Source organism: Eulemur rufifrons, chromosome 6, assembly GCF_041146395.1.
Source record: "Eulemur rufifrons isolate Redbay chromosome 6, OSU_ERuf_1, whole genome shotgun sequence".
Classification (NCBI taxonomy): domain Eukaryota; kingdom Metazoa; phylum Chordata; class Mammalia; order Primates; family Lemuridae; genus Eulemur; species Eulemur rufifrons.
The window spans coordinates 11160947-11184715 of NC_090988.1; the positions used below are offsets into that span (position 1 = coordinate 11160947).

General features: G+C 41.6%; 1 protein-coding gene across 1 annotated transcript in view; it reads left to right on the forward strand.

Annotated features, from left to right (window-relative positions):
* Window positions 1-23769, forward strand: part of SIAE (sialic acid acetylesterase) — a 34029-nt gene that overhangs the window by 7236 nt on the left and 3024 nt on the right. The window contains exons 3-8 of the mRNA XM_069468745.1: window positions 3864-4039; window positions 9311-9449; window positions 13075-13252; window positions 15074-15183; window positions 15765-15898; window positions 22816-22973. Of these exons, the coding sequence (XP_069324846.1) occupies window positions 3864-4039; window positions 9311-9449; window positions 13075-13252; window positions 15074-15183; window positions 15765-15898; window positions 22816-22973 (895 nt within the window). The remainder of the gene's footprint in view (window positions 1-3863; window positions 4040-9310; window positions 9450-13074; window positions 13253-15073; window positions 15184-15764; window positions 15899-22815; window positions 22974-23769) is intronic.

Below are 23769 nucleotides of genomic sequence, written 5' to 3' on the forward strand. Positions count from 1 at the left end.
ATTTCACAATTTCTGTAGGTCTGAAGTCTGGCCATGGGTTAGCTGGGTTCTCTGCTCAGGGTCTCACAAGGCTGAAATCAAGGTGTAGGCCAGGCTGTGTTCTCATCTGGAGGCATGAGTAGGGCGTTACCTGCTTCCATGCTCCCTTAGGTTGCTGGCAAAATTCATTTCCTTGAGGCATAGAATTCATGGCAGCATCTCTGCTTGTTTAGATCTCTGACCTCTAGACTCTCTTATAAAGAGCTCACTTTAGTAGGCAGGCCCACCCAGGACAATCTTCTTTTTTTCTTAACTTAAAGTCAACTGATTAGAGACTATAATCATATCTGCAAAATCCTTTCATATTTTCCACATAACAGAATCTAATCAATAATCTAATCATGAGAGTGACATCTCATGCCCTTGGCCATTTTGTTGGGAGCAAATCACATAGTTTTCTTGCACTTGAGGGGAAGGGATTAAACAATGGTGTGACTTTGGGATGTCACCCTGGGATGTATCTGCCACAGCATGCTAGAATTTATGTCACTTGTATGAGCAGTTTTATTGAAAGAAAAGTACTTAAGCTGGTTTTTTTTTCTTGCATTCATATTTGGTGGTGGGGGTGAACTTTAGATTACAGAATAAATGTAGGTCAGAAAGGCGCAGTTTAGGTAGTCAGGCTTCTTTATCTCCAGGCCACTTCCACAAACCACCAAACCACTTTGCAGCTGATACAGAGCCAGCGTTCTGTGGGGGAGAAGTGAACAGGCTGCTTCTTTCAGCTTTCATTTTTTAGTCTTGGGAAGGGAAAGGTCATGGATAATTTTCCTTTTTCTCTTCTTGGCATCTGAGATTTTGGCACGATAACCTGCAAAATAATTAACATCTGATGTGAATAGCAAAAAGAAAAAGCGAGAAAGCACTTTATGACTAATTATGTCTCTAGATAGATGATTTTTGTTTTTTCTCCTTTGATTATTTGTTCTTCCCATTTTGAGGAGGGAGTTAATTGGGGAGATGGAGGGGAAATAGAGATAGAGAGGTCTTTACTTATGCCCTTGGCTGGAATATGAAGAGAAGAGTGACAATAAGAAATAGGCCACCAGGAATGTAGACATGAAAACGTAAAGCCTCAATTTGCACAGCTTTGTTGTCAGTGTAACCCAGGGACGGGGTTTATTTTCTGTCATTTACTTGATGGAGTGCCTGGCACTCGGTAAATCCTTTAAGTAGCTGTATAATGAAGGAAGGAAATTAATCTTCCTAGGTAGTAGAAGAAAGAATATGAAGACGTAGAGATTTGAATGCACGGAAAATGAGAATGTTCAAAACCTGACCCTGGCTGGACTGCTAAAAGAGATTACAGGGTAGGAAGTGGTTAGGGGCCAGGAGGAACCGGAGTGTGTGACAGAAAACCAGCGGGATGGTGAACTTGCATCCAGTGATGGTGAACTCTTTGTGGTCAGGGGCTCAAATTTATTGTTTGGACTCAAGCAAATGGACCTGATGGGTTAAAACAGTTTCTAAAATCTCTTCGCTGGACTTCATTGGCCAGTGGTGAGCCCCACTTCAACCAACCAATCCTGAACAGACAAGCCAAGGACTAATTGTCCTTGTGCAACATGGTGGTTTTTGCCTTTATAATCCCACCATTGCCTTTGCTCTAAGAAAGTCTTCACAGACGCTGTTCTTCTTTGTATATACTTACGTAGGAGTAAATCCCTTTTGTTTTAAGCGAACTGTCTTTGAGTTAGTTTGACCATTAGTAACCTCTCTGTAGTGCATCAGCTTTCCCCTGCCTTACCTGGAAGTTAACTTTTCTTAACACTCGTTATTATGTCAGAGTTTATTTTTCCTTTTATCAAGTGGGAGAGGAAACAAGCTAGAAACTAAAAGAACTTGAGGACCAACACAGAAGTAGTTAGTTTTCCAAGGTCTTTGAGGAAGTTGAGATTTCTGTGGGAGGGCAGTTCTTGGGAATAAGACTGAGGTCTTGATGTCTAGTTCTCTTCAGGCTTTAGGCGCTAGAGGGAGCCCACCCTCTGGCTGCAGGAGGAAGGTATTGCCATGTTTTGCCCGAATAGTTTGCCCCTCCCCCTCATTCACTGTCTTTTATGACCAGGTAGCAAAATTCCTTAGAAGCTCTGGTGAAGGTAGTTTTCTCCACCAGCCATGTTGGATTGAGGCTAAGTGTAAGGACCTGATTAACAGCAGTGAGTAGGAATAAATTGTACAGTGGCAGAAGGCTAAGAAATAATCCTGTCCTAGGTTTTCTGGGGGTTGACCTTATCATCATAAGTGAGTGATGTTGGTGGCAGAAGGACCGAGCTCCGGTAAGATATGTCAGTGCAGGCAGCCTGGAAAGACCTTGGCAAGCCTATAGTTGGGACAGATTGGAGTGTCTGCCTGCTCAGAAGTGTGAGCCATATGGAGCACATCACACCTGTGCCACACAATCTGTACTAGCTGCCCACTGTTTCCAAAACAATGATTTTTCTGGTTTAGGTGAATTATACATTTAATATGTTGATATCTTGCTATTGGTGGTATCAAAACAATACCGAACATTTGGTCTGGCTTAATTAACCTCTTAGGGATGGGAATAGCAAGCGCAGTTGGTCTTGCTTTTAAGAGGAGCAAACATATGCCCTTTCACTGATGCCTGGGGGTTTTTGGACATTTCTTCCAGGATGCTGAGAAATCCTTTATGATTTGAGTTTTTACTAATCACTTATCATGTATTTGGACATCTCATGCTTCTGCTTATCTCTTGCTATTAGAAAGAACTTTGCCCAATGTCTAGCACATAGTAGGCACTTGGGCGGTATTTTTATAATTATTATGTTTCACAGATTGGGTATAATAACTTTGGGATGTTCCATTTCCAGGTCTTGCCATTCTTTCTCTCTGAATTTACATTGACCTGATGGATACAAATTATAAATCACTTCATACTCTTTGGCATAATGCCAAGAATATTTATTTTAAAATATCCATTTCTCTATTTTTTTTCTTTTTTCCCCACTCTTGTTTTGTCAGCTTTCTTCATGTTGTTTGGTTTGCCTAGGCATAATTTTGTCATTTTGAAGATATTTTCCTTAAGTTTCTGAGTGTGATATTGGCAGGGGTGGTCTGGTGAGTGGTGAGAGGTAGGAGGGTGCTAGGGGTGGTTCCTAAGGATAATTCAGTATTTCCAAACTGGGGTCTTGGGTAGCTTCTCATCTCCCTCAGTCCAGCAACCTTAAGTCTTGTAAATAACTCTTTGAAAATAATTAATTGGGCAAATCAGACTATCTTCTTCACAAAGAGATTAATTTATATCCCTCCCATTACTCTCCGATGTGTAAATTTCTCCACTCACCTCTTTTGTTGTTGGGAGAACCCAGACCACTGGTAGTATCAATCCTTGTTAGAAACATGGGAGGAGGTGGAGATTGATGACAAGGGTGATACTGGCAAGTAAAGGGAAGTTTCAGCTTATAAAAAATTTTCTCTAACCTGTGCTCACGTTTGATTGGATTAGATTATGTTAACATTGACAGTTGGATAATATAACACAAATTTCTATTTTATGTTTTTTATTAAATTCCCTTGAATTTTAATCTGTGTGTATTTCTGCCTGTCTTTATTTAGGATTAAAGCTGGGTAACTTTTTAAATTTTTTTTGTAAATGATTCAGTTAAAAGTAAGGATGGATTGGTACAGATTAAGGATAAAAATGCTGTTGCTCTTGTAGTTCTATCCTCGTTCTCTGAAATTTGGCCCATCTTCACAGCCTTGAATTCAGTATCACAGAGGCTGGGAGTCACCGCAAGTGAGTATGATTGGGCTCTAATTTCATTTTAATTAATTAATTCCTTGGTGTCTTCTTATTATTTCAGCACACTCTGATACCTGGATGGTGGTACTAGATCCTATGAAGCCTGGTGGACCTTTCGAAGTGATAGCACAGCAGACTTTGGGGAGAATGAACTTCACCCTGAGTGTTCATGATGTCTTATTTGGAGATGTCTGGCTTTGTAGTGGGCAGAGTAACATGCAGATGACTGTTTTACAGGTAATTTTCAAAGCCTCAGAAATAATAAACAATGCTGATGGTGATGAAGAAGAAAAAGGAAGAAGAGGAGGGAGGCAGTGATGAGGAGGAGGGCTGTTTCTGTTGATTACTTACCACATGCCAAGATCTGTTCTCAGTGCTTTGAATGTATTAATTTGATTTAACAACCTTAAGAGGTAAGTTATTAAGTCAGTAATTATTGATTGGCACTAATATCTTTTATATACTTTGATTTATTTCCTTAAATAGGTTAGGAAGTTGGAAAGATTACTGTTTTCCCTAGCACTTTCTCCAAAACTGGGTTTCTTCTCAAGTTGATTTTTATTTTCTTGCCTTTTTTTTTTTATTCACTTCCCCTCCATCTTTGAGAAATATTTATATGTGAGATTTAAAAATCTCTATAACTAGACCATGGTCTCAGTTCATTTTTGTTTTTAAAAAATTCATAAAATTGAGTCCTTTTACATGCTTAGTGATTTCTTGTTTTGCTTCAATAGCTTTTATTCCTTACAGCTTCTTTTTCACTTATTTTAATTTTTTAAACCTACTACTAAATAATGCTACTAAAATGATCTTACTCTGGACATACCTACTTCCTTTCATCATTAGTTTTATTCAGAATCTAAATTATTGTATTTAAGTCTTCCTAATTAATATTTTATTTACTCTTACTTTCTGCCTTACTTAAACATGTGGAAGCTTTTTGAATTGAAATGTTTATTAAACTGAACTTTGGCTTGACTCTCTCTTAGCATAAGTGAGTGGGAGCAAAATTGAAGTTTTATCTCTTGATAGAAAGCATTGTTTTGTACAGAAGTGGAATTGCTGTTAACTCATTAAGGAAAACAGTACTTTTCTTTTTTTTATATATATATATTTTTGAGACAGAGTCTCACGCACTGCAAGACCCTGGGCTAGAATACAGCGGTGCCATCATAGCTCACTGCAGCCTCAAACTCCTGGGCTCAAGCAATCCTCCTGCCTTAGCCTCCCGAGTAGCTGGGACTATAGGAGCGTGCCACCACGCCTGGCTAATTTTTTTCTATTTTTTGTAGAGACAGGTCCCACTCTTGCCTAGGCTGGAAAACAGTACTTTCCTTAATGCTTTCATTGCAGTTCCCTGTTTACACAGAAAGGCATGGACCAGATCTGTTTGTATCTGTGTAGGCACTTTCTCAATAGCAGTCTGTGCCAGGGGATCCCATCCCATTTCCTGTCAAGTTAAGTCAGATTTTGATTGTTAGGAGTAAACACATTTTTTCTGCCTAGAATTTACTCTTAAGCATCTTCAGTATTAAGCTAGGGCTGCAAACTCTGAGATACAGGGGAATAGAAAACAGATTACATCTGAAACATCCAAGTGTTAATTTTTAATTTTTTTGTTTTAAATCTTGCACTTAGTTTGCAAGAGAGCATTTTAGGTGCTGACAGAACCAAAAGCCAAATCTTCTAGTCTCTTGACAGTCTGTAGAATCTTATTTTTTGATCAAAAAGATGCTCTACATGGCTTCCCTTTTATTCGTTTTGCTTCTTTTTCCAGACTCGAAACACACAACACACACACACACACAGTGTCTGTTTCTTTCTCCTTCTCTCCTTCCATGTGACTTTTCTGAGGAGGTAAGATTTCCACTATAAGCTACCACTCTTCACATTCAAATGAAGGAAATGGCAGATTGTATGCCCATCTTGTTGTTAGGGTAAAGTAGAATTTTAAAATTGAGTGTTATTTATAACACTGAGTGAGATGTTTATAAATGGAGAAAAGTCTAAAATGTTCATCTGTCGCCTCCTAAGTCAGGGTAGGTCTTAAGACTTGGATATTTCTAGTGAGGCCCAGAAAAAGATGGCCAGTGTCAGTGAGGAAACCCATTTTTCAGTATCTTGAGCCTCCCCAGATGCCTACTTTACAAGTAGAGAAATTAAGGCCCAGAAGAGAAGGGCCGGTACCGTATTATAATCAAAGATTCACAGGAGATGATGGCTGGCTTTTTATAGTTAGTACCTCAACTTTAGAACTGCTGCCACAGTGGAAGGTAAAATAACTTACAGAATCTCCAAATTCTTTTAAGTAAGTAAAGTTTTTCTGTGTCCTTGTGCATGTGTGTGTGCACACAGACACGCTCACACACATACGCTGACACACATGCCTTGCCCCCCACCCCACAGACCCCGTGCCAGGATTCTCTGAGGAAATAGATTCTTGACGTGTCTTCATTAATTCAAGAATGTGGTATAAAGGTTACAAAATGAACATCGGTGAGCAGCTGCTTTGATGGTGAATGGTTTGGTCCCTAGAGAGGCAGCGGTGCTCTCTCTCAGCCTCAGCAGCATTAATGACTTCAAAAACCTTGGTATTCATTTACATCCTCATTTAAATACTTGGTAGAAAAATAATTACACTGAGGTGTTTGATGAGATGAAATCTGATCTCAGCAGATGGAGTAAGGCTTCCCCTTTCATCAGCAGGGAAACCAAGTGTCATTTAAATGAAAATCTTCCTGAAATCTCTTTATTCCTAAATTTGCTGCCAATATCCCCGAGGAAATGCTTCCATCAAAAAGGCCTAGTGATACTGCGAAAGGATACCAATTTCAGAAGTAATTGTCATTACATTGTCAGGTACAGCAGGAATTGTCCCCACCCCCATTTTTGTTAACACTTTCTGTGGCTTTCAAGTTTTGGCTTGAAATAATACACAAATGTGAATTTGAAAATGGAAGTTTTCCAGCCAGTGTTTTGGATCCAGTTCCATGTGCTGGTAACAATATAAGCAAATGCCAACCACCCTGACTCTATTGGCCTCGCAGTACTCTACAGTGTTAGCAACGGGTCTAAAAGACAAGTCGCATGTTCTCCCATACAGCCTCCCCAAGCTGGCGTCTCACTGCGACAAGGCACTTGAGTTCCCAGTCAGTGCGGAAGCTAGTGTGGGTGGAGAGAATGAAAGCAATTTCATCCACTGTTTCCATGGAAGCAACATACCCTCCTTAGTGCTTAGTGCAGAACTGAATTTCAAGGGAGGTGACTTTTTACAGGTACTTGCTGCTGAAAAATAATTTCCCTGCCAGAATATACTGTGAGTGCATTAGCCTGTTCTTACTCTTCAGTGTTTACTTTACATTTAACTTGCAGCTAAGATCCTGAACGAACAGGTGTGGATCACCTATGGAATTTTCCCGAGACCATGTATAATCTCTGGCCTGATAACGGGAAGACCAGTAACCCTGACAGGCTAGAACTGCTGCTACTCAGGGAACATTTCAGGCTGTGGCTCCCATGGTGACCAAAGGAGCCATTTCATTTGCATCTGGCCATCTTACTGGCCTGCAGCCGACTCAGTAGCATGTCAGAAAGCGATTCCAGGGACAGCGTATTTCAGTGAAATGCTCTGTGGGGGCACCCTGGCTGCTCCATCGTTTCTCTTACACTGTGGCTGGAGGACCAGCTGTATTCTCTGCGGTGGGTGGGAGGGAAAGTGAGCCAGCTGCGCACTGTGTGGCTCCCAGCCAATGGAAGGTATTGGGCCTCCTGTGCCTCTTGCTGTGGCGGCCTGACTCAGCTGGAGCGCTTGCTCCCTGAGGCGAAAGGTAACTGGGCTTCCCGATGCCCGTCTTGGCCCTTTGTTTTGGGAGAAGCTGGACTGGTCCAGGGGGATAGAGAGGACTCAAGAAAAAAACACTCCCACAAATAAAGCAAAACAAGATATTTCTGATACATTCTTTTTAAAATAAAAGAAAAATATAACTAAAAATATCAGGATTAAAGGAAATAGCACATGTGCATAAGCTCATAGAGGAATGCTGCTTATTGGGACTACAAAGAAACTACTCAGTATAGCACACATATCCTTATCCAGGAAAACCCTAAGCCACTCCTGTCATACTCTTGGCAACTGATGAGGTTCCACAAAGCGATTTGGGAAAACGTGATTTGTCTTTGGTTGGACCCTTTTCTTTGTTTACTTGTTTGGGACTGTTCTGAGCTGTTACCCTGAACCCCCCCTTTCAAATCATGACTCCCATGCTTTTTTTGGTGGCTTACCAGAACCGAGATGAGAATGCAGTTGGCCTTCTGTATCCATGAGTTCCACGTCTGCAGAGTCAACCACCCATGAATCAAAAATATTTGGAAAAAAATACAATAAAAAAACCAGTGCAGCAATTAAAAATACAAATAAAAAAATTAAGTACAGGTTGAGTATCCCTTATCCGAAATGCTTGGGACCAGAAGTGTTCTGGATTCTGGATTTTTTTGAACTTTGGAATATTTGCACATACATAATGAAATATCTTGGGGAGGGGACTCAAGTCTAAACACTGAATTCATTTATGTTTCATATATACCTTATAGCCTGAAGGTAATTTTATACAATCTTTTTATTAATAATTTTGTGCATGAAACAAAATTTGTGTTGAGTAATTATGTGTGGAATTTTCCACATTTGGTGTCTTGTCTGCATGCAAAAAGTTTTGGATTTTGGAGCATTTTGGATTTCAGATTTTAGGATAAGGGATGCTCAATCTGTATAACAACTATTTGCATAGTATTTACATTGTATTAGGTATTATAAATAATCTAGAGATGATTTGAAGTGTATAGGAGGATATTTGTAGGTTATATGTAAATACACCAGTTTATATATAAGGGACTTTTGAGCATCCTCAGGTTTTGGTATCCTAGGGGAAGTGGGGTCCTGCAACCACTCCCTTGCAGATATGGAAGGATGACTATAAGTATTTTGAGGCTGATTTTAGTATGTTTCAGTAGTTCAGTCATTTCTCAGGTGTGTTTCTTTTGATCACACTTCTCTTATGTGGTATGGATTAGACAAATTGCCTTCCCATGGCCTTTTTGGGTTCACATAGGATCCTAAGCACCATTTTTTAAGGAAGTTAATTGCCATGGTTTTGTGTTATTAGATACTTTTTCAGAGTAGAACTATTTTAGTTTCAAGATATCACAGTGTTCTGATAGTCAATATTCTTTAGCCTAAACTACTCTACAGCTCCTCTTGTCTAACATAGACCTGCTCCTTAAGGTCACAGGTTTCATTATATTCCTACCCTCTTTGGGAACATGTTTCATCATGGTCTCTATTAGTCAGAGTGGATCAAAGTGATTCAGTCCATGCCATTGGTTTTGGTTATTTATTTGATCTCAGTATATTGAAGGCCCAGAAGGAGCTCAGAGGATTGGTAGTGTTTACTAAGAGGCATCAGGCTAGTTCACCACTCATGAGGTTAAATGACGTTTCAATTTCTCTTTTAGATATTTAATGCTACAAAGGAGTTGTCTAACACTGCTGCCTACCAGTCTGTCCGCATCCTCTCCGTCTCTCTCGTTCAGGCAGAGAAGGAGCTGGAGGACCTCGTTGCGGTTGACTTGCAGTGGTCTAAGCCCACCTCAGGTACCTAATTGCTTAAACATGTGCCATCTCTTACCTAATGGGTTAATGCTGTAAGTAGAATTTGTAAGCCTGAATTTGGTTGTTACCTGTCTATTTATTATTACTCCTTTTTTTATCCACTTCGTATTGACTCTCCATCCCATTCCTGATGGTGACTATTTCATGTTTCTTCCCAAGACTCTACCAATGACTCTTCTCCCCTGCTATGAGGAAATGACCCTTCCTTTCCAACTTCAGTGAAAATATTGAGGTCCTGCAGCATGAGTTCTGCCAGTATCTCTCTCCAGTGCCTTAACTCTATTTCTTTTCTTCTCAGTCTTCCTTTGTTTCTATGTCTGAGGACAACAGACTGGTCTCCTTTCAGGGATAACTCTGATGTGGGCTCTTACTTCCTCTAGAGCCCAGAGCCTTCTTTTATCCCTTAGCCCCTGTTCTTTCCCCTTCTCCGTTCAGCATGGAATCTTTATTTCCTGTCTGCTCTGTGTCGGGCCCTGTGCTAAGCCCTAGGGACACAGCAGTGACGAGACACAGTCCCTGCTCTCAGTGCTTAGCCTTTCCTTTATTCTAACAAACAAAATACAGCTAAACATGACAAACACCCTCTCCTGATACCCCATCTCTCTCCTTTGCTTTGCTCAACCTTTTCAGAACCTGTTTTGTTTTCCTTCTTTTCCCTGCCTTTCCATGTATTCACTCCTTAACCTTTTGTAATCTGGCTTTTTCCCCCTACTTTGATAATTTGTTCACCTCAAGGTTACTATTGTTCTTCTAATTATAAGCCTGGAGACCTTTGTAGCATTCGACACTATAGATCACCCCTTTAGAAATTTCATGTTCCTCCTCACTTGCATGGTACTGCTTTTTCCTAGTCCTCTGTCTTTTCCTTCCCTGTTTCTTTGGTCTTAAGTCCCTTCAAATGTGGTCCTTGTGTTCTCTCTAGGGCCGTTTCTTTTTTGTCTGTACGTGCTTTACCCTGGTGACCTCAGTTGCTCCTACATTTTCAAGTGTTAATTCACTCAACAAATATCTGAGTGCTTACTATATGCTAGGCACTGTTCTAAGTGCTGGGGGTATAGTAGCAAATAAAACAGGCAAGACCACCTGACCTCATGGAGATTACATTCCAGTGTGAGGGAATACAGAAAATGAATAATAAAATTAGTAAATTATAATGAAGTTATCTGATGCTATGCAGTGTCACACTATCTGAACTCTTCCTGTGTGAGCTCAGGAAGTAAATGGATTCAGGTAATTTTGGATGAATCCTTTGCTTTATGAACTCTTATTAGATGTTATCCAAAGTTCAGGAATCAATCAGATTTGGGTAATGTATTATGCCTTGCTATCTGAACTCTTTCTTACTCTCCAAACTCAGAGACTGAATAAATTTGGATATCATGGGATAGTTTAGATAGTGATATGTGCTAATGAAACAAAAATATATCAATAAAATACATTATGGAAGGAAGGTAACAGGGAGTGTTGGGGCTGGGATGGGGTAGTGGTTTGTAATTTAGAGTGGCCGGGGAAGTCATAAATGAGAAGGGCAGCTTTTCCGTAGTAACTGAAAGAGGTGAGGCAATGCAGATATCTGAGGAAGAGCAGAGAGGGTCAAGTCTCTCCCATGTTTAGACTCTTTCCTGCCTCTTCTGTTGTAGTGTGTCTCCTACTGTAGCTGGAAAAGGTTCTGATTTTAAGGACTCATTGAATTAGATTGGACTCACCTGGATGATCCAGGACACCTTCCCCATCTCAGGGTCCTTAACCCTAATCATGTCTACAATGTCCCTTTAGCCATGCGAGGTAACATATTCATAGGTTCTAGGGATCAGGGTGCAGATATCTTCGGGGTCTGCTATGCTGCCTACCACACAGTCTCATTCTGAAGCATTTCCAAGTGGCTTTCCATTTATTTACTTCAAGATGTGGCTCCATTGTTCCCTTCAGTCTTATCTTCTATTCTCCTTCTGTAATCTCTGCTCCAGCTAAATACTTGCAGAATATTTTCTATTCTATGTGCCTGTTCACATATTTTTCTTCTGCCTAGAATGCCAGCTATGCTTATTAAACTCCTGTTGATCCTTCAAGGCTTCCCCAGCTCTCTTCTTCCCTGCTATTTACCTCTCCCCCTACCTACCTACCTACCAGTGGAACCACCCTTATACCAGCTACCCACAGCTACCCACCACCAGTCAGCAAACACTTACTGACTCTCTATAATACCATGTCATAGATGTTGGGGGTACAGAAGCGAATAAGGGGCAGTCCCTGCCTTCAGGTAGCCAGTAGGGTAGTGGGGTAAGGGAAACACTAAGCAGACTGTTACAGGAGAGCACAGTGAGCAAGCTCTGCACAGGGCACTGTGGAAGCTCAGGGGAGGAGGTCAGTTTTTATTAGGCTTTTAATGATCTACCTCTCATTTGATATTCTTAATACTTGTTTATATCTCTTGAGACACGTACCAAATTTTGCTGTATATTTTATTCAACTAAATTCTTATCTTATTTTGTAAACTGTAGGACCTGTGAGGAGAGATTCCTGTTTCTCTATATCTGTTTCATTACTCTACCCCAGCCATCTCGTTCCTGCCACATAGTAGGTGCCCAGTCAGTTTGAACTCATTTGAAATTGATTCGAATTCCCACTGTTGCACTGCCTGCTTCTGGAGTGCCGGCGTTGCACTGAGTTTGGATCTTTCGCAGTGCCGAGCCAGTGACTTAGACAGAGTAGGTTTTTAGTAAACGTTGGGTTGCATTGATGGCATCAGTTGTGTGTGTGTGTGTGTGTGTGTGTGTGCGTGCGCGCGCGCGTTCCCTTCTTCATCAGCTTTCCTTGAACATGGGAATCACTCACCCTGGCCTGTGTTGGTTACTGGGCAGTGTGGACAAATGAGTTAGACTGTGCTGAAAATTTAAACACTAGTTTTGGTTTCTGTTGCTTTCCCTTTTGGCCGAACTTCCCATCCTGTCTCTGTTTGTGTTTTCATTACCAGAGCTATAAAATTGGGTATAAAACCACCCAGACAAAAAGCACACATTTCTTCTCAACATGCTCCCCGCTTGCCCCTTCCCTTCCACAGAGCCAGGTAGGGATGAGTGGTAAGAGGAGAGGCAGAGGAGAGGGTGGTACAGGGGCCCTGTGGCCTTTCTGCCTCCCACCTTTCGAGGGGAGCGTTAACATTCCTAGATTCTGAGGAACCTGTACACGATGGGAAGCATGAGGAAGCCTACTCTCTGACTCCCTGATTATGTAAGTGAATTATTTATACTTGGATTGAGAGCAAAATAGTTACCACTGCCTCTGTCTTAGGCAGAGAACATTATTTCTTCATTATGAGAGCAAGCATTTTGAGCAAATAAAAAAAAAATGAAGACATTAAGGTTATAGTTTCCCCTTTGGAAAAATTCTCCTTAGGGAAGGTCTGAAAGAGATAATAGCATCAAGACCAAGCATATTCGTCTCCATGCTGTGTCTCCTCAGTGCCTCTCAGTCTTCTCCTATGTTTGAAGTCTTAGAAAGGAACAGAAGGGATGACCATGCTCACCCTTCTCACTTAGGCACATCTAGTAGCCGTAGTTTGTATCCATCTACTTTTTCCTGACTCTTTGACTATTTCTTTGAACAGAAAACTTAGGCCATGGATATTTCCAGTACATGTCGGCAGTGTGCTGGCTCTTTGGGCGTTACCTGTATGACACTCTGCAGTATCCCATTGGGCTGATCTCCTCCAGCTGGGGCGGGACACCCATTGAAGCCTGGTCATCTGGAAGGTCACTGAAGGCCTGTGGAGTCCATAAGCAAGGGTAAGAAAGCATTCTCCAGGCCAAGAGACAGCCTACTGGGGTATTACCTAAGAGGGAGGATTATCATCTCCTTTGAGGAGTTAAGTATATGTTGACTTTCCAAATATGTATTGAATGTATGTAATGTATTCATGCACAGGTAAGATGCTATTTTCCCTGTCATCACCACCACAATCATCTGAGAATATGTCAAAAAGAAATTATGATGCTTTTCCTTAATAATAGTAACAGCTAATACTTACTGAAAGCTTTTTATATACCAGATATTGTTCTAAGCATGTTATATGTATTAATTCATATAATACAACAGTCCCTTGAAGTATAGATACTATTAACATACCATGTATAAAGACATTAAGTCTCAGAGAGGTATAGTAACTGGTGCATGGACACAACTAGCAAGTGGCAAAGCCTGGCTTCAATGTCTGTGCTCCTAAACACTGTGCTATATTGCACAGGAGACCAAATAGTTTAGCAGGAAGAACAAATGTATAAACATGTACTTAAAGAAATATATTAGTGTACTGACTGTAAAAGCCCACTTAGGAAAAGCTGGATCAGAAAGAATACTTGGGGAGAGAAAGAGCTAGTTAAGAAAAATCCCAATACTAATATCAACATAGAGATGAGCAATATGTGACCTGCTTTCATGGACATTGTCTGATTCACTCTGGGAAGACCTCTAGGGGGAGGATGGACTTGAGCTCTTAGTGTGGTTTGGGTAAAGGTTTGCCTGTCAGGGAGTGAAGACACTCCACTTTGGAACAGGAAGAAGGGCCTGTGGTAGAGCAGGAGGAAGGTCAGGCCCAGCACGTGGTCAGGGAGGGGGTTCTAAAGCCAGGCCTCCCAGGTGCCTGCGGGGTAGAAAGGCTAGTATACCAAGGGTGTGGGGAAGTGGCCATTTTCACACACAGCAGCTGTGAGGATACATTCATGAAAGTATTCTACAGAGAAATTTTTTTTTTTTTTTTTTTTTTTTTATTTGAGACAGAGTCTCACTCTGTTGCCCGGGCTAGAGTGAGTGCCGTGGCGTCAGTCTCGCTCACAGCAACCTCAAACTCCTGGGCTTAAGCGATCCTACTGCCTCAGCCTCCCGAGTAGCTGGGACTACAGGCCTGCGCCACCATGCCCGGCTAATTTTTTGTATATATATATTTTAGTTGTCCATATAATTTCTTTCTATTTTTAGTAGAGACGGGGTCTCACTCTTGCTCAGGCGGGTCTCGAACTCCTGACCTCGAGCGATCCACCCGCCTCGGCCTCCCAGAGTGCTAGGATTACAGGCGTGAGCCACCACGCCCGGCCTCTACAGAGAAATTTGAAGACATTTTCAAAGCCTTAAACAATGTTCCTTTTGACCCAGCAACTTCATTTCTGGGAATTTATCTGAAGGAAATAATTAAGCATATATGCAATGATTTAGTTATAAGGAAGACAATCATGGCATTGCTTATAAAAGCAAAAAGTTTAAAATCACCTAAATGACCATTGATTACTAGGTTAAATAAATTTATTGCCTGTGTGAGAGACTCATAATAAAACACTCCTTCCCTCTGGCTGTAAGGACTTCGTCCAGAAACTGGGATGGCCCCCTCTGAACTCACAGAAAGCTGACTGAGACACATAACTTGGAGAGAATGTGGAGGTGAAATTGAGAGACTATTCACATGTTTTCAGGTGAAACAGTTTTTCAGTTTAACTTAATTCTGTGTTGCTTTCGTCAGACGTTTGCTCCAAGTGAAAGTGGATGGAAGTCCAACTTAGGGATCGTCATGTGATCAATCGCTCTCTGGTGACACTTGTGCATCCTATTGATTTCAGGTCCATTCCATATGATTCTGTGACCGGTCCCAGTGAGCACTCTGTTCTCTGGAACGCCATGATCCACCCGCTGCATAATATGACTCTGAAAGGGGTGGTATGGTACCAGGGTGAGTGTTCAGTTTGCTAATTCTCCGTGGCATCAGTTAGCTTTTGTTGTATAACAAACCACCCTCAAACTTAGTGGTGTAAAACAACAATAATTATATAATTTTATTTAGCTCGTAACTCTTTGGGTTAGCAGGTCGTTTTTCTGTCTGGGCTGCTTCCACTAATTTCTTCTGGTGTCTCCTGTGTGCCTTTGGCCACCTGGCAGGTTGTCTGGTGGCTGGATGATCTAAGATGGCCTCGCCCTTGTGTCTGTCTACTGGGGGCTGTCTGTTGGGACACCATGGTTGTCAGGTGGCCTCTCATCCTTCAGCAAGCTAGTTCAGGATCATTGTTTTATTTACATAGTAGTCTCAGGGTTCCAGGTGCAACACAAGAGAGCAAAACTCAAAGCTGAAGTGCTTTCAAGCCTCTGCTTGCGGCATGGTTGCTGATGCCCCATTGGGCAGAGCAAGTGATAAGGCCAGTCCCGAGAGACTGCGGGAAGGCCACTAACTCAGGGCATGGATAGAGGGAGAGGAGTAATGTGTGGCTAATTATGTGGTCTACCCCAAACTCCTCTTACAATTTTGACTGTTTTTAGGGGAGTCCAACATAAATTATAACACAGACCTGTACAATTGCACATTCCCTGCGCTCATTGAAGACTGGCGCCAGACCTTCCACCGCGGTTCCCAGGGGCAAACGGAGCGCTTCTTCCCATTTGGATTTGTGCAGGTGCGATTTGGGTGAGGGCTTTCCTGGCCATGCCAGTGCCTATTCCTGTGTTGAGGGAAGAGGGTTCATGGGAATTGGTGTGGGGTGTGCTCTTTAGAGCTCTTTCCTGGAATTCACGTTCCTTCTTTTGCCCTCATTGTGTGCTGGTCAAGAACTGAATGTAAAGCTGAATTCAACTCAGTTCATTGATGAGACAATTAACTCTTTTAACAAAATTACGTAATATTTCTTTTTATTAAAAAAGCATTATAGATTCATTGAAGAAATATTAAAAAGGTAAGCAAAAAAAAGCTAAAAACATTGATAATTCTACAGTCCAGAAATAAGCACCTGCTCATGTATTTTTGAAATAGGATCTGTACCATATCTTGCTTCTTTCTCTTAAGGTCATATTGTGAACATTTTTTCATGTCAATAAATATTAATCTTCAACATAATTTGTAACGATTGTGGAATACTCTGACATATGGTTGCATTATGATTTATTTAACTAGTTTTTCAATAGATGGACACTTAGGTTGTTTTAAACATTTTGTTTTTATAAGCATTGACATGTCTATTTTCCTTATTGTTAAATCATTGCACACATACTTAATTATTTCTGTAAGATAATTTCCCAGAAATGAAATTGCTAGGTCAAAAGGCACACCTTTAATACGGCTTTGAACATGTCCTCAAATTTCTCTGTAGAAATTTATGAATTTGTATAAATTTTTACGCTTAGCAACTTTCCATGAGAAAGTCCACTTCCCCTCAGCTTCCCTAATTGGTGTTATCCCTCCCACCCCCTAGGATGCACCATGCTTTCTCACTCCCAGGCCATTGCACATATTCCTTGCCTGGAACCAACTTTCCCATACTTTCCTAGCTAACTTATAATCATCCTTTAGATATCAGCCTGGATAATAGTTAGGAAACCTTCTGTGACTACCCAAAGTCTGGGTTAATGCCCCCTTTCTGGGTAAGCAAGCAGCCTGATGATGTGCTTTCTTAACACCCTCTACTTCCCCTTTTTACTTGCCTGTAGGTTGCACACGTGACCATATTTTCCTGGATCACACTTACATCCCTAGTACCTAGTTGGTCAGTATTTATTAAATAATGGCTTAACACATGAATGACCAACTATATCAAGAGAAACCAGACCCATAATTAGAGATAACTAGTCAGAAAGATTCTGATAACTAGTCAGATTGTGCTTTCAGCCTTGCATAAAAAGAGTAAACGTATTTGGCCAAGGTCATAATTGCCTTGCCTCTGCCTGTTCATATGACCTCACCAAGACTTAGACTTTTTAGCAGAAAGGTAGTTCTGGCTTTTCTAGAACATAGGAAATTAAATAAGTAAGGTGTTATAAAAGCAAGGCCCAACCCACAACATCATCACAGAGTAGGCTCTGCTGTTGGAACGGGACACCCATAGTTCCAGACATCTGCCCCCACATCTCCCGCGGATCCCGTCTTCTCGCCATCCTCCCATCTCCTCTACCTCGTCCTGTTTCATTGTACACTTTTTTTGAGTAGAGATCTCTATCGACCTTCTTTCCACTTAAAATGCCTTTATGATCATTTTCTTTTCCTTTTTTCTTACATTTGTTTTGACTTTGAAACAAGATTATTCTGCTCATTATTTTCAAAATAGCAGCTCCTGTCACCAGTTCTGTATAACTGTTGGTGAAAACTACACATGGACTCTGGAGGAATTTTTTTCTCTCTTAGTCTGTGTACATGTTGATTTTAACATGACTTCAGCCAGTTCAAACAAAGTATGTGTTGAATGCTTAATATTATATATGCTGTGAACCTTGTGAGGTGCTAGAAATACAGCATGAATGAGAGAGACCTGCTCCTTGCACTTACGCCTTACGGTTTACTAGAAGACCCTTAACCTCCAGGCTTTAACTTTACCATTGCCAACAAAGATACGTTGGTTACTTGTGGAAAACTGGAAATATAAATATATAACTTCAAAGGGAAATATCAAATATAACAACATAATGGTTCAGATCATAGGTCTGTAGCTAGACTGCTTGGGTTCAAATTCCAGCTCTGACAATTCTTAAGCTACATGATTTTGAACAAGCTAGTGAACATCTTTGTTGTTTTGAGTATTGAATGAGTTAATCCATGTAAAGCCTGGCACATGCTGGATAACGTTAGTGTTTTTTATTATTAATAAGAGAAGTCAGAAAATCTGGAGGGACAGTTGGTCTGTAAGGAATGGTGAATTGGCTTTATAGAAGTGTTGAGTTTGAAATGATGGTTGCGATAACTAGAGTGCAGTTAGAGCTGTAGGACTTGAACTCCGAGGAGAGACCAGGGCTAGACATGTGTACCAGAGAGTTATAGTAGAGAGGTGACCTGAAGCCTGGGAAAGAAAGAGCAGGAGGCTAGGGACTGGAGCCCATAGGAGTATGCTTTTTGAAAAGGGGTTTGGAAGAACAGTGGAACAGACCATAAACTGCAGTATGTTATTTGTAAAATTCTCTGAATGTGGCCAGTTTTATATTCTTCGGCTGGTCTGTGCCTGTATTAGCCTCAGTATTTCTACTAATCGCTGTGGGAGACTGAATAGTGCCCCACTACATCTCAGTTTAGGAGAAACACAGGAATTTCATTTGGGTGTGCTGGTGCCTCCATGTGGCCAGTATGTGGAAGTGCTCAATGAAATAGAGTGGAGGATTTGCTGCGGGAATTCTCAGCAAACTCCTGTTGTGAGTAAACTCCCTTGGCTTCAGGGGCTGTTATTAGCATTTCTCCCTGTTGAGCCTCAGGTTAGTACTTACCGTAGACTCTTTCCAGTGGCTTTGTTGCTGTGATCTGCATCATGACATTGGCTGGTGCACGCGGTTCCACTTTCAGGCTTTTGGGAGTTATGTGGAAGAAATAGAGTGACTCACTGGATTTTTTTATTCCTATTTTCTAGTTTTCATGAGATTCCATTGTGAAGCTTCAGCAGCACATTTTATTAAATATCATTTCCTATGTTAAAGCTGATTTGCATAAGAGAATTTTAATAAGAAAGTTGGAAATGTTCCCTTAGTTCCATATCACATCCAAGGTTCCTTTCTGCTTCTCTTGCAACCTTTCCCCATGTTTTCCTGATGGTTTTCTAATCTTTCTGGAGCGACTCAAGAAGCAGAAAACATACTCCATTCAAAGCTTTATTTGGCCACATTGTAAGGATGATGTCAGGTATTTTCTGGGCTGTGTGAGTAATAAGACTGGGTGGAAGAGTCTGTTTATAACGCCGTCCTCTGATGGGGTCAGACATTTTGAAATTGACTCAAAAGACAATGTAGTTGCTGGCCCAGACTGTTTCCTGGTTTGTGGTTTGACTTACAGTTAGGTCATGGTTTGTAAAAGAGAGATAATAGGTTGATGCCTCTCACTGGCTGGAACTAGGGCTAAGAATAATATGCTATGTAAATCAAGGGACAGGGTGATGCAAACATCAGAAAAGTAAGGAAGATATAGTGGGAATGCATGCATCATAGTAATAGTGAAGAATTTTTTTGGGAGCCTCTGTCCTTTCCAGAGTAGGAGTATATCAACTGTCAGTTTAGATGAAAACAAATCCTGTTAATTCACTCTGCATTCAGAACCTGACCATTTCTCACTACTGCTACTGCTTCTGCGCTAGTCTAAGCCACCATCATCTCTCCCTTGAACTCTTGCTTCCTAACTGGTCTTCCTTCCTGTGCCTGCCTTTTCTCCTTTAGGATATTCTCAACACACCAAAGTGATCGGAAGGCTCCAGTACTCCCCACGTATGACTGGGGTCAGTAAGGCCGTAAGTGATCTGTCCCCTGCTCCCATTTTCCCCCTGCCCTGATCTCCTAATTCTCTCTGCTTACTCCACTTCAGCCACACTGGCTGGCTTACTGTCCTTTAAGCACACTGCTGCCCTAGGGCCTGCCATTTTCTTTTCCATTCTGCCTGGAAAGTTCTCTCCTCACTGTATTAGTTTTCTATTGCTGCACAACAAATTACTACATATTTAGCAGCTCAAAACAATAGAATGCACATTTATTATCTCATGGTTTCTATGGGCGAGGAGTCTGAGCATGCATGACTTAGCTGGGTCCTCTGCTCAGGGCAGCAGTGGAGGTGTCAGACAGAGCTGGGGTCTCATCTGAGGCTTGGGGTTCTCTTCCAAACTCAGGTGGTTGTTGGCAGAATTCACTTCCTTGAAGCTATAGAACTCATGGCAGCTTACTTCTTGAGGGCCAGCAGGAGAGAGTCTGTGGCTTCTGGACCCTCTTTGAAAGGATTCCCCTGACTAGGTCAGGCTCACTGTGATATTCTCCCTTTTGGTGATCTGGAAGTCAGTTGACTAGGGACCTTACTTACATCTGCAAAATCCCTCCACCTTTGCCATGTGACAGAACATAATCATGGGAGTGCTATCCCATTACTTTTGCCATAGCCTGTTGGTTGGAAGCAAGTTACAGGGCCCCCACAAAGGAGAGAGTATTATGTAAGGGCATGGGTCACTGCAGGTCATCTTAGAATTCTGCCTAACGCACGCAGGTATCCTGATAGCTTTCTCTCTGCCCTTTGTTCAGCCTTTACATGCTTCTCCTTCCCTGCTACATTTTTCTCCAATGCACTTATCACTTCCTCATAAAATATGTAGTTTACTTATTTCTCTGTTTATTGGTTATCTCTTCCCATTAGAATGTAAGCATGGGAAAGGGTTCTTGTGTTTTGTTCACTGCTCTATCTCCTGGGCCAGCATTAGTACCTGAACAGAGGAGATGCTCAGTAAATATTCGTTAAAAGAATGAATGAATACATGAGCTGACTGATAGTACATGAGCTGTTATTCATTCACAGGCTTTTTCTGGAGCAATATTACTTCCCAAATATTCTGGCACTGCTTGGCCGCCCTAGATTCCAAGCAGATAGTTCAGATGTTGATGGAGTGATGGAGTTTATCCTTTCTCTTGTGCCCCATATCCAGGTGGTTGCCTGGTTCTGTCAGTTTGTCTAATTTCTGGCAATCCCATTCCTTCTACTCTCCCTCTAGATTAGGCCTCTGTGTCTAGACTATTGTAATAGCTGCTTAACTAATCAGTCTCTCTGCTGTTCTTTTTTTTTTTTTTAATGGAGCCATTTGTACAATCACTAGATTAATCTATTGAGATGGTCCTTTTATCATGCCAATAATTTCAGTGGCTCTGTAATTATTTGAGATGAAATTCATATAAAATAAAATTAACCAGTTTCAAGAGTTCAGTTCAGTGGCATTTTAGTACATTCACAATGTTGCACAACCATCACTCTACAGTGGTTCTTTATTGTTTACGGAATTAAGTATAAACCCTATGACTTGCTTCACTATCTTTCCATGCTTGCCTTTCCTGCACAAATCCTCCAGTCCAGCTACATTGTGCTCTCTCTCAAAACCGCCATTCTCTTTCCTGCCTTTGCATCTTAGAAGGTTCTAACATGTGAAGTATGAGCATTACTATTTGTAGTGACTTCTCCTATTTTCTGTGCCCTTCTAATTTTCTTTAATGTATTCTGAGGCTGTGTTTTCTTATAATAATAATCTTTGTTCTAAATGTATAGCACTTGCTGTCTGTGCCACCAGTTTAGCATTTACTCCATACTATTTCATACTATTGTTTATGAACATTTTTTATGCGCAAGTCTGTCCCCATCAAAGCCGTAAAGTACGTGCACCAATTAGCTGCTATGTAGTAAACCACCTCAAAACTTCATGGGTTAAAACAACCTTTATTATAGCGCACACGTTGTCTGGGGAGCTGGAGGTTGGGTGATTTTGCTAAGCTCCACAGTGCTCTTTCACATCTCTCTGAGCCAGAGAGGCGCTCTGCTTGGCTGGAGCGGGTTAAACAGGGCAGCTCTGTTCCATGGCTCTTACCCTTCTCATGGTGATAGCAGAAGTGCAAACAAGCAAGTGGAACCATGCAGGGTCTCTTGAGGCCTAGGCTGGGAATTGACACACCATAATTTCTGCTTCCATCTATTGGTCAAAGCAAACCACATGGCTGAACTCAGAATCAAGGGGTGTGGAAATAGTCTTCCTCCTAATGGCAGGAACTGCAAAGCCACATGACAAGAGGGTGTGCATATAGGAAGGAGTGAAGAATTGGGGTCTTTGATGCAATTTACCACATGTTCAAGGGCAGAGTCTTCTCTGTTTCCCTACGGTGCCTAACCCTGTGTTATATACAGATGTATTGGTTACTTATTGCTCTGTAACAAGCTACCCCAAAATTTAGTGGCCTAAAACATCAGCCATTCTTTTTGCTCATGATTCCTTGGGTTGACCAGGCAGGGCTCAACTGGGATGGCTCATCTCTGCACTATGTGATATCAGCTGGGCTTGCTCATGTGGCTGCAATTTGAAATGGAGGCCCTAGAATTCACATGACTGGCCCCTCAGCTGGGATTGCTGGAATGCGAGAGCCTCTCTTTCTATATGATCTTTCAGTTTCTAAGGCCCCTCCCTCTGCATAGTCTCTCCAGGAGGGAAAAGGACTATTTTTTACATGACCAGGTCAGGGTTCCAAGAGAATGAAATCAGAAGGCAAGGGCCCTCAAGTCAAAGACTCAGGAGCCACACATCACTTCTGCTGCATTCCTTTGATCAGAGCAAACCACAGGGCTAGCCCAGATGCAGTGGATTCAGTGGGAGGAGAAATGGACTTCACCACTTGATGAGAAGTGTGACAAAGCTGCATTATAAAAGAGCACATGGGATGAGAGGGATTACTGCATCCATCTTTGGAAAGACACTGCCACAGCAGTAAGAAGCTCAGTAAAAGCTTATTGATTGAATGAGCATTTGAACAAATGAGAGAAGCTGAAGCAGAATCTGCCAGTGAAAGAGACTCCAGTGTATGACTCTGATGCAATAAAAGCAACAATGTCTCTGCTTTCTAGTTATCTTCAGCTTTGTTTAAGGATACCTTAGATGATGGATTTCCCCAGATCCGTTGGCATCAAACAGCAGACTTCGGCTACGTCCCCAACCAAAAGATGCCCAACACTTTCATGGCCGTAGCTATGGATCTCTGTGATAAGGACTCGCCTTTTGGCAGGTATGGTTGCTTCTTGGGCTTTGCATGGACCATGTATGTTCTTTGTCCATAGTCCTTCACTCTCATTATCACTTGTGAGGAGGGAGATTGGACTAAGGATTGGAGCTTAGAAGCACTATATAGCAATCATTCGTGCTGGGATGTGCTGCAGTAACAACAACACCCCTCAACATCTCAGTTTCTTTGGCAACAAAAATTTATTCCTCGTTCACACTACACATCCAAAAAAGATCAACAGATCTTTACTGATAGTAATCATTCACAGACCAGAGCAACAGAGGCTCCAAGTTGGTCTGCACTTCCATGGTCCCCTTAAACATTCATACTGGCAACTAAATGCTTCTGTCTGGAAGTAACACAAGTCATTTTTGTTCACGTTACACTGGCCGAACCAAGTCACATGGCCATGGTTAGCTACAGTGAGAGCAGGAAATGGAATTCGAGCATGGACTCAAGAGAGTTGAGTATTGGAATGCTTGTGAACTGCCCCAATGAATACCATGCACTAACTGTAGGATTGGAGGGGATTTCACATATGAAATAGAGCCTAACACGCAATGTCTGGATTATAGTAAGAACTTGAAAATATTTATTGAATGAACAAATAAGAGCTGGAGGGGACCAAATAATGAGGAGCTGGTTGAGATGAAACCTGACTTTCAGTGGTTGGGAATAATCTTATGAGTTAGCGCTCCTAAGTTAGTTCTAATGCCTTTTCCCCCTCCTCTTTGGTCTCCTCCCTCTTTCCATCCCTCCCTTTATTCCTTCCTTCCAAGCCTTCTATCGTTTCATGGTT